The following is an 11,165-nucleotide window of genomic DNA, read 5'->3' as shown; positions in this document are numbered from 1 at the left end:
TGTAGTGGCTGTTTAAAGAAAACCTACTCCTGAATTGCTGTTTATTCTGGCCCATAGACTACTTTAACAATACGTATTTTTTAAGTATCATACCAAAACAAGCAACCTACTGTACAACGGTCTCTTTTTTTGTTGGTGGCCCACTCTTTGATGGTATGTACGTCTTACAGAGCGTGACTTTAAAGTTGGTCTCTTCAGTCAGCTATATTGTAGTTTGGGTGAACAGCCATAAGTTGGGTCAGTTGAATGTCTGTTATTGGATGGCTGTGTGTGTGCGGGGGGTCTGTGTGTAGGTCTGTCTGTAGGTCTGTCTGTGTGTGTGAGAGAGATATGGAGAGCGAGAGATGGAGAGAGAATCAGTATCTGGGAATCAGTACCTGGGAATCAGAAGGGACGTGCAAGCTACCCTTCAGAGGGGTCATCCTATGTAAAATTGTTCTCAGTTGATTTATACTTTTTCTGTGAAGTGATAATGTTCTGTTCATGTGTAGATAAAAAAAAATTGTTGTGCAAATGAACTGTTCACTTGTGGATTCCCCCTTCTCCCATTCAATGTCACATTCAATAACACTGGATTTACAAATATTTGGAGAAAAATGTGTCAGAGGGGCGAAACCTTACCTGAACCTTATAGGTTCAGGTCACTGTAACCATGTCTGAGACAACTGCAGCCTGTTATAGACACATGCATGCAGTAAAGAGCTGTACATTCAACTCCAGCTCTGAGGTAGAATGGAGGCTAAAACTCTCCAGGAACACGTGTTCTCCTGCTGTGCTGTATGTAGTGAGGTCTTCACTGTCCCATTGGACCTCAGCTGCCCGACCTGTGGCTGTAGCTTCTGCCTAACCCTAACCCTAACCCTGTCTGGATGAGTTCTGGGAGCAGCAGGGCTTTGAAGTATGTCCTATGTGCATCATCAAATGACCTCAGAAACCTCCACAGAGATAGTGTGAGGAACATTGGATCAAACTGTCACTCTTCTGTGTCACTGACTTGCAGCCTATCTTTTCTGAGTGTCCTCTAACAGGGTGTATCCCATTAAAGAGGCACTGGAGCACTACAAGGTATGCTTAAAGGAGTAGTTTGTTATGGTCTGTTTCACAGACATCTGTATAACCTTAAGGGATATGTTCAGTATTTTACAACTTAATGTTAGATGGTTCCTTAACCTTCATTTGATGTTACTTTAAGGTGATTTGGTTACAAAAAAAAATAAAATAAAATTATGCTGTTGCCTCAATCATTCTATTGAATTTTAGCTAGCGGTGGCTAATCTTAGCTGAAGTTTGTAGTGACTGTTTAATGAAATCCGAACCATGGACTATAGTTTCTCCTGGCTAATAGATTACTTTCAGGGTTAGGAACCGTCTAACATTAAGTTGTAAAATAGCCTAAAGATAAGGCTACTTATGTCTCATGCATGATTTATCCAACATTTTGAGTACCTTAAAAATGTGGGCAGTAACACCCCGTTTTTAGCTTCAGCCCCCATTCCTCCTTGGGTCAGTGTGAAGTCGGTCACTCATGTCAGTCAGCTATATTGTAGAGTGGGATGAACCACCGTATGTGGGCTCAGTTGATTGTCTCTGTCATTGGATGGCTGTGTGTGTGTGTGTGTGTGTGTATGTGTCAGTAGTACCTGGGAATCAGAAGCTTCCCGCTGGTGTACATTTGCTTAGTAGCTGGAGTCCTTCATTGAAGAGTCTCTGTACTTACTTCATGCTGCTCTTCAGAGGGGTCATTCTGTCAGGGAAATTAATCTCAGTTAATTTTTTGTTGTACTTTTTACCCCTTTTTCTCCCCAATTTTCGTGATATACAATTGGTAGTTAAGTCTTGTCCCATCGCTGGAACTCTCGTACGGACGGGAGAGGCGAAGGTCGAGAGCCACGCGTCGTCTGAAACACAACCCTACCAAGCCGCACTGCTTCTTGACACACTACTTGCTTAACCTGGAAGCCAGCCGCACCAATGTGTCAGAGGAAACACCGTACAGCTGGCGACAAGGAGTCACTAGAGCATGATGGGACAAGGACATCCCGGCCGGCCAAACCCTTCCCTAACCCGGACGATGCTGGGTCAATTGTGCACCCCCTCATGGGTCTCCCGGCCGGCGGCAGGCTACGACACAGCCTGGGATCAAACCCGGGTCTGTAGTGATGCCTCTAACACCGCGATGCAGTGCCTTAGACCGCTGCGCCACTCTGGAGGCCCTCAGTTGATTTCTAAATTTTGTCTGAGGTGATGATATTCTTCTCAAAAGGTAGTTAATTATAATCACGAATTATAATAATTTTCCAGTTCAGGTTCTCTTTTGGCACAAATTACAGTCAAATCAACTGAAATTAACTCCATGACTTAATTTGATGTTACTTTAAGGTAACACCAAGTCAATACTTTGTATAGCCGTCTTTTGCAGCAATTACAGCTGCAAGTCTCTTGGGGTATGTCTCTATAATTTTTGCCAATTCTTCAAGGCAAAACTGTTCCAGCTCCTCCAAGTTGGATGGGTTCTGCTGGTCTACAGCAATCTTTAAGTCATACCACAGATTCTCAATTGGATTGAGGTCTGGGCTTTTGACGTTTCCCCATGAACCACTTGAGTGTTGCTTTAGCAGTATGCTTAGGGTCATTGTCCTGCTGGAAGGTGAACCTCCTTCCCAGTCTCAAATCTCTGGAAGACAGAAACAGGTTTCCCTCAAAAATGTCCCTGTATTTAGTGCCATCCATCATTCCTTCAATTCTGACCAGTTTCCCAGTCCCTGCCGATGTAAAACATCCCCACAGCATGATGCTGCCACCAGCAAACTTAAATAACACCCATCCCAAAACCCCAACAAGGAACAGGTGAAAACAATTAGATAAAAACAAACGAAAAGGAAAAATGGATCTGTGGCAGCTAATAGACCGGCGACGACCGCCGAGCGCCACCCGAGCAGGAAGGGGAGCCACCTTCGGTGGTATTCGTGACACTGTGGAGCTTTGTAGCTCCTTCAGGGTTATCTTTGGTCTCTTTGTTGCCTCTCTGATTATTGCCTCCTTGCCTAATTTGTGAATTTTGGTGGGTGGCCCTCTCTTGGCAGGTTTGTTGTGGTGCCATATTATTTCCATAAAAATATATATATTTAGTGGTGCTCAAAGGGATGTTCAAAGTTTCGGATATTTTTTTATAACCCAACCCTGATCTGTACTTCTTCACAACTTTGTCCCTGACATTTTTGGAGAGCTCCTTGGTCTTCATGGTGCCGACTGCTTGGTGGTGCCCCTTGCTTAGTGGTGTTGCAGACTCTGGGGCCTTTCAGAACAGGTGTATATATACAAAGATCATGTGACACTTAGATTGCACACAGGTGGACTTTATTTAACTAATTATGTACTTCTGAAGGATTTTTTTTGCTTCCAGATCTTATTTAGGGGCTTCATAACAAAGGGGTGAATACATATGCCCTCACCACTTTTCAGTTTTTACAGTTTTTAAAACAAGTACTTTTTTTTCATTTCTCTTCACCAATTTGGACTATGTTTATTGTGTATTTATTGTGTATGTCCATTACATGAAATCCAAATAATATCAATTTAAATGACAGTTTCTTATGCAACAATATAGGAAAAACGCCAAGGGGGATGAATACTTTTGCAAGGCACTGTAGATATTCATTGGGCTGCTATTCAATGTCACTATAAAGTTCACACTTGATTTACAAAGCTTGGAGTTAAATAAATGTCAGAGGGGCGAAGGCTCACAGGCCAGCGTAACCATATCTGAGCCACTGCGGCCTATTATAGATGCATACCGGAGTCCAGCTCTAGCTCTGTGGGAGAATGGAGGCCAAAGCTTCCACTCTCCTGGAGGATGATGATCTCTCCTGTGCTGTATGTAGAAAGGTCTTCTCTGTTCCCGTGGTTCTCAGCTGTCATACCTGTGGCTGTAGCTTCTGCAATATCTGTCTGGATGAGTTCTGGGAGCAGCAGGGTTCTGAAATATGTCCTCTGTGCATTATCGACTACCCTGGAGGTCCTCAGAGAACGTGTGAGGAACACAGGGACAAACTGAAGATCTTCTGTGTCACAGACCTGCAGCCTATCTGTGATTATCATTGGTCAGTTGACCATAAGGATCACAAAGTGTACCCAATAGCTGAGGCAGTGGTGTACTGCAAGGTAAGCTGCGACAGCAAATCTATTTAGTGTTTAAATCTATTCCCAGTGCAGGAGTTTATCCTTCTGGGCTAACTCCCACTACCCAAACTATTAGGTTACTATAATAATAGTTTCGGCAACCAGAAGGCACATTCAGCTAAATGCCACTAAACTTGAATGACTTCGTCCCCAATAAATAGTCCCTAAGTGTGCCCAAAAGTGTTGCTGTTCTGATGTTCCTCTTGTAAAACCCATGATTCTGATTTGAATGAGAGCATCAGGCACCAGAAAGCTGGACAGAACAACAAAATGAATACATTAAAGGGATAGTTAGATTTTTTTAAAGTTGGGCTTATTTTCAACTTCCCTAGGGTGTTGTTGTTTCCACTAAACCGTTTTTAAATGAGCTTGCTGGTTATTTAGTAACATCCAGAAACAACAACACCCTAGGTTGAAAATGAGCTAAACTTTTTAAAAACAAACTATAGGTCTTACAAATGCATTACAACCACATCATAATGCATTATACCTGTAGGCTTTGGGTAAAGTGTTACCAACAAATGCAGGTTAGACATTTACAGTGACTTAAATGGACTTATTTAGGACAACATTTAAAAAATGTTAGACCCAGCACTTAGTCAAGGCTAAGTTGGACTGTGGAAAACTTTGCAGGGGTCAGTGGAGGGGTATTTTCTTACCCTCCTCCCTCCCACCTAATACATTCTCTCCTTCTATTAATACTCACCGTCTTCCCGTCTTTTCTTGGTTATTGTGTTTCTTCCCAGACATCCCAGATGGAGCGTATCATTCTTCTGGAATACGCTGGCCCCACCAGTCTTGTGACTTTAAATGATCAAATGATTATTGCATCACCCTCATCGAAATGTTATTGGCTGTATAAGGCAGACCCCCTTGCATCATCACTCTGACGTGCCAATCTCCACTCTTTCCAACAACACTGATCTCAGAACACTGCGTCAATGAAATGGGACTATCACTCACTCTCTGGTCTTCCTTAAAAGATATCAGGTGGATAGCTGTGATTTATCATGCAGTGGGAGGTGTTTATTTGCATATCCACTACTCAAGCAGATGGAAGCCCTATGGACATATTCATTTCCTTTAAGCATTAAAGTTTAACTGAGGTAGACCCCAGAGAACCCTGGCAACAGCGGTGGGAGGAGCATAGTAACCTTATCTGACCCTGCTCCTGCTCCAGCCCTGTTTTAAAAACCTGACAGGCAGAATGACATCCAGGCACCGCGAAGACAATCTCTCTTGCCCCCTCTGTGGAATTATCTTCAACCAGCCCGTTGTGCTCTCCTGCAGACACAGGTTCTGTAAAACATGCCTTCAAGACAGCTGGAGTACCCAGGACAGTGAGGACGACTGCCACTTCTGCCCTCTATGCTGGAGACGTTCCTCCATGAATGAGATTGTGGTAAACACCATTCTGGAGAAGACCTGCGAGTCCTTCAGGAAGGAGATGAGCAGCAGGAATAACCCTATGGGGTGTAAGGAACACGGAGAGACGCTCTCACTCTTCTGTCTGGACGATCTGCAGCCCATCTGTGTTGCGTGCCAGACGTCGGCGGTACACAAGGGGCACAGGCTCTACCCCATTGGGGAAGGTGCACACGACTGTAAGGTAGGCGAACACAACCTCGGTTGTCTTCACTGTGCCGTCAGTGTCACTGTCACTGAATGTGTCACTCATCATCCATACCCTCGCTCTTAACTTTGCTTGTCAGAGGGAAACTAACTTTCATCTGTATGTTCAGCCTCATCTAACCTCCAGCTGCCATCCTTTTCCGCCCGCATTGTCAAATAACGCTCAAAACCTTCACAAGTTGCTAAACCAGCAGCACTTCTTTCATCATGAAAAGGAATATATTACTTTTTTAGTTTTTTGTTTGACAGTTTTGTTTTGTAAAAACGTGTGTGTGTCATAGAAACCATCTTTGACACAGTGGGATGGTTAACAGGGGGGTTTGGAAATGTCGATCATTCTATTAATACATTCATATGTTGGGTTGGTCGATGCTTGGGCCCCTGGGAGGAATGAAACCAGATCCCAGGTCTCTCAAGTGTACCCCCCTACGTTCCCCTCCTCCCCTGGCCCACCAGCTGTCCTTGACCCTGTTCTAGGAACAAGAAACATTTTAATGTTAGAATTTAATACTCAAAGACAACATCAACAGAGCATGGATCATGAGCTTCAATGTACCTCAATGCAGAAAACTCAATGTCCAAACGTTCTACATTGCTTTGGCACGTTGACTTTCTGAATATGTGTGTAGTCTTTTGTTTCATCATCGTCTCCACCCTCGCTGTCACTTAGTCACATGATCCAGACTCTGTTAATGTTGCCGTTGCATTAGCTAGGTACAGCTATCAATTGATCTGGATCTTCCAGTCAAGGAGGTATTGAGAACCTTTACACATGCAGCTGAATGCTGTGATGGGGCTTCGATGCAGCGGTACCTGACAGATGAAACCAACACATTGTGCTGTTGACAGCCTGGCTTATGGCCAGCCTGATCCTGTAGTATGTGTTAAAGTGTAAATATCTTGCCTTTACATTCCAGGAGGAACTCAAGACTGCATTGACCCCATTGAAGGAGAAGCTGCAGCTGTTCAAGAAGGCTATGGTCGTCTGTGATCAAACGGCAGAGCACATCAAGGTGGGGTATTGTATTTCTAGCACTTTAGAAAGATTTTGTTGGTGTCCTTTCTGGATCAATACATCTTCTAATGCTCATGGAACCCATCATCAGTAATGTAACCTGGGTTCATTGAGGGTTTCATGTCTTTCATATCTTAAACATGTCTAATTTCAGAACCAGGTTGAGCATACTGAAAGGCAGATAAAGGATGAGTTTGAAACCCTTCACCAGTTCCTGAGAGATGAGGAGGCAGCCAGATTGAATGCTCTGAAGGCAGAGGAGGATCAGAAGAGTCTGCTTCTAAAGGAGAAGATTGAGGAGATGTCCAACGAACTGACGTCCCTCTCAAACACCATCAGAACCGTAGAGCAAGAGATGAGGTCTCAGGACATCCCATTCTTACAGGTATACACAGTATGAAGTTAAACCCTACTTACAGTACAAAGGGAATTCCCAAAGCAAAATAAATACTAAAATATAGAAACATAACATGCATGTGGAATATTGTAGCTGTCCATCTAAAAGTGATACATTTACTTGCTTTTCAGAACTACAAGGATATCATCAAGAGGTAAGTGGAGTCAGGAATTGCCATTCGTTTGACCCACGGGTTGATGTCATGAGCTAACAGAGGCAAAATATAAAAATAGACAGAGACCCATACTGCCTCACTATCATGTGCCCATAATATACTAATGAAAACAGTCATCTAGCTACTGAATGTGGCAGACACATCTAAGGCTAATGTGTGTTTCCAGATTCAATTATTATCTTAACTTATGCCTAGAATCAATCAGATCAATCTTTAACAAGCGGTGTCGAAGGTGTAACTGTGTTGGAGCTGTCAAAATGGTGAGCAGATGCTCTTGCTCTTGGTCACAAAGCCACACCCCTCCCACTCACGTTGAAAGTTTAAAATGAGAAAGTTTAGGCAATATAGAAATAATGACACTCAAATAGAAAATCATAAAACTAAATAATAAGGATTTGTATCAGCCTAATTCAGGTGTAGATTACATCTCAAACTCCAGTATTTGAAATTGTAAACAAGACGACTCCGTGCAGCCAACAGCAATGTCCACTTTAGGTGTAATGCCAGGAGCCGCTTGTGTATTTGACAGCTCTAACACAGTTCCACCTCCGACACCACCAAAACAACAGCTATGCGGATTTTGGCTTAAGCGTAACTGATTGAATAGAGCCTTTAAAGGTAGACTCAGCGATATGAAGCAGGTGCACAAAGTAAACAAAGTAAAAGGCTATATTTCTGAGCTGTTTTGGTACCTACCACGCTCTAACAGCATGAAGCAAACCCATGCACACATTGATACTGTGTATGACTGTGTGAAAGTCTTGCATCTCGCTCATCGCAATATCTGCGGTGATGCTCGTGGCAATGTCATTTCACTGAGTCTACCTTTAATAAAAACAGATCATCATGTTAAAATGAACTTTACTTTGACACAAAATAGCAATAAATATGATACAATCCATCATACATTAATTTCATGGTAAAATACAGTGCCTTGCGAAAGTATTTGGCCCCCTTGAACTTTGCGACCTTTTGCCACATTTCAGGCTTCAAACATAAAGATATAAAACTGTATTTTTGTGAAGAATCAACAACAAGTGGGACACAATCATGAAGTGGAACGACATTTATTGGATATTTCAAACTTTTTTAACAAATCAAAAACTGAAAAATTGGGCGTGCAAAATTATTCAGCCCCCTTAAGTTAATACTTTGTAGCGCCACCTTTTGCTGCGATTACAGCTGTAAGTCGCTTGGGGTATGTCTCTATCAGTTTTGCACATCGAGAGACTGACATTTTTTCCCATTCCTCCTTGCAAAACAGCTCGAGCTCAGTGAGGTTGGATGGAGAGCATTTGTGAACAGCAGGTTTCAGTTCTTTCCACAGATTCTCGATTGGATTCAGTCTGGACTTTGACTTGGCCATTCTAACACCTGGATATGTTTATTTTTGAACCATTCCATTGTAGATTTTGCTTTATGTTTTGGATCATTGTCTTGTTGGAAGACAAATCTCCGTCCCAGTCTCAGGTCTTTTGCAGACTCCATCAGGTTTTCTTCCAGAATGGTCCTGTATTTGGCTCCATCCATCTTCCAATCAATTTTAACCATCTTCCCTGTCCCTGCTGAAGAAAAGCAGGCCCAAACCATGATGCTGCCACCACCATGTTTGACAGTGGGGATGGTGTGTTCAGGGTGATGAGCTGTGTTGCTTTTATGCCAAACATAACGTTTTGTATTGTTGCCAAAAAGTTCAATTTTGGTTTCATCTGACCAGAGCACCTTCTTCCACATGTTTGGTGTGTCTCCCAGGTGGCTTGTGGCAAACTTTAAACGACACTTTTTATGGATATCTTTAAGAAATGGCTTTCTTCTTGCCACTCTTCCATAAAGGCCAGATTTGTGCAATATACGACTGATTGTTGTCCTATGGACAGAGTCTCCCACCTCAGCTGTAGATCTCTGCATTTCATCCAGAGTGATCATGGGCCTCTTGGCTACATCTCTGATCAGTCTTCTCCTTGTATGAGCTGAAAGTTTAGAGGGACGGCCAGGTCTTGGTAGATTTGCAGTGGTCTGATACTCCTTCCATTTCAATATTATCGCTTGCACAGTGCTCCTTGGGATGTTTAAAGCTTGGGAAATCTTTTTGTATCCAAATCCGGCTTTAAACTTCTTCACAACAGTATCTCGGACCTGCCTGGTGTGTTCCTTGTTCTTCATGATGCTTTCTGCGCTTTTGACGGACCTCTGAGACTATCATAGTGCAGGTGCATTTCTACGGAGACTTGATTACACACAGGTGGATTGTATTTATCATCATTAGTCATTTAGGTCAACATTGGATCATTCAGAGATCCTCACTGAACTTCTGGAGAGAGTTTGCTGCACTGAAAGTAAAGGGGCTGAATAATTTTGCACGCCCAATTTTTCAGTTTTTGATTTGTTAAAAAAGTTTGAAATATCCAATAAATGTCGTTCCACTTCATGATTGTGTCCCACTTGTTGTTGATTCTTCACAAAAAAAATACAGTTTTATATCTTTATGTTTGAAGCCTGAAATGTGGCAAAAGGTCGCAAATTTCAAGGGGGCCGAATACTTTCGCAAGGCACTGTAAGATATATTTTCGCTGGTATAATAGACAGGATTTGACTCATCACTGAATGTCGTCATTCCAGAACCTGGCATATGCCGCTGGATCCAAAGATTATTCCTGGAACTCTGATTGATGTTGCAAAGCACCTGGGTTCTGTAAAGTTCAACATCTGGGACAAGATGAAGAGCATCATTCAATATAGTGAGTATTAATCAAATATGAGTCGGTAGAAATGACTGTACTGTTTCCTCACAGGAAATAAAGTTATTCTATATCTTTAATTTCATCTCAGTTCTGCTCTTTCTATCATCTCTGTCTTCCATTTGAGGCTCATATCTTCCCCTCTCTCCCCAGCTCCTGTGACTCTGGACCCCAACACAGCTGCTAGCTGCTTCATCCTGTCTGAGGATCTGACTGTGGTCCAGTGCTGCTCGCAGGTCTTCAAGCTCCCAAACAACCCCGAGAGGTTTGACATCAGTGCTGAGTTACTGGGCTCCGAGGGGTTCTGCTCTGGCCGCCACAGCTGGGAGGTAGAGGTAAAGGCTAACACATACTGGGTGGTAGGTGTGGCCAGCGAGTCTATCAACAGGAAGGGCAAGCATGTGCTGACGCCAGCCGAGGGCTTCTGGACTATACGCTTCCGCAATGGCGAGCACAAGGCGTGCACGGCACCGTGGGCGCCCTTGACCATGATGAGGAAGGAGCCTCAGGTCATCAGGGTGGTGTTGGACATGGACAGGGGCAAGGTGACCTTCTTTGACCCCCGGGAGAGGACGCCCCTCTATACGTTTACAGACCTCATCTCACCCCGGGTGTTTCCTTACTTCTGCACTGCCTGTAAGGAACACCCACTGAGACTGCTGCCCGTCAGGCTGTCTGCTGCTGTGGTGCTCTAGAGGGCTCCATGGGGGTTCATTACTAACAAGCAGTGGAGGCTCAATTACTTACAGACAGATCCAGTTGAGTTTACTAGTCCTAGATGATGAAGGCTGATCACTTGGGACCGTCTGGAATAAAGCATGTAATGGTCTTATGTTTGTGAGTATTGTGTCTACAGATGATATACACTGAGTATACCAAACATTAGGAACAACTTCCTAATATTGAGTTGCACCCCTTTTGTCCTCAGAACAGCCTCAATTCGTCAGGGCATGGACTCTACAAGGTGTTGAAAGCATTCCACAGGGATGCTGGCCCATGTTGACTCCAATGCTTCCCACAGTTGTGTCA

At 43.4% G+C, this 11,165-nt stretch overlaps 1 protein-coding gene across 2 annotated transcripts; it reads left to right on the top strand.

Moving 5' to 3' along the window:
* The first annotated feature begins 3,807 nt into the window (after positions 1 to 3,807).
* On the top strand, positions 3,808 to 10,968 carry LOC110486738 (zinc-binding protein A33). 2 transcript variants are annotated; one of them, XM_036941444.1, is made up of 6 exons: positions 3,808 to 4,161; positions 6,729 to 6,824; positions 6,981 to 7,211; positions 7,355 to 7,377; positions 10,018 to 10,136; positions 10,290 to 10,968. In XM_036941444.1, the coding sequence occupies exons 1-6, from the start codon at positions 3,823 to 3,825 to the stop codon at positions 10,829 to 10,831; spliced, it is 1,350 nt and encodes a 449-aa protein (XP_036797339.1). In that variant the 5' UTR covers positions 3,808 to 3,822; the 3' UTR covers positions 10,832 to 10,968. The 2 variants fall into 2 exon arrangements, with proteins under 2 accessions (XP_036797339.1, XP_021414235.2); XM_021558560.2 differs by lacking the exon at positions 3,808 to 4,161 and adding an exon at positions 4,954 to 5,788.
* The last annotated feature ends 197 nt before the right edge of the window (positions 10,969 to 11,165 follow it).

The sequence above is a fragment of the Oncorhynchus mykiss genome, chromosome 13 (assembly GCF_013265735.2).
Source record: "Oncorhynchus mykiss isolate Arlee chromosome 13, USDA_OmykA_1.1, whole genome shotgun sequence".
Lineage (NCBI taxonomy): Eukaryota > Metazoa > Chordata > Actinopteri > Salmoniformes > Salmonidae > Oncorhynchus > Oncorhynchus mykiss.
The sequence above is the reverse complement of the archived record's forward strand: the minus strand, read 5'-3'. Positions and strand labels throughout refer to the sequence as shown.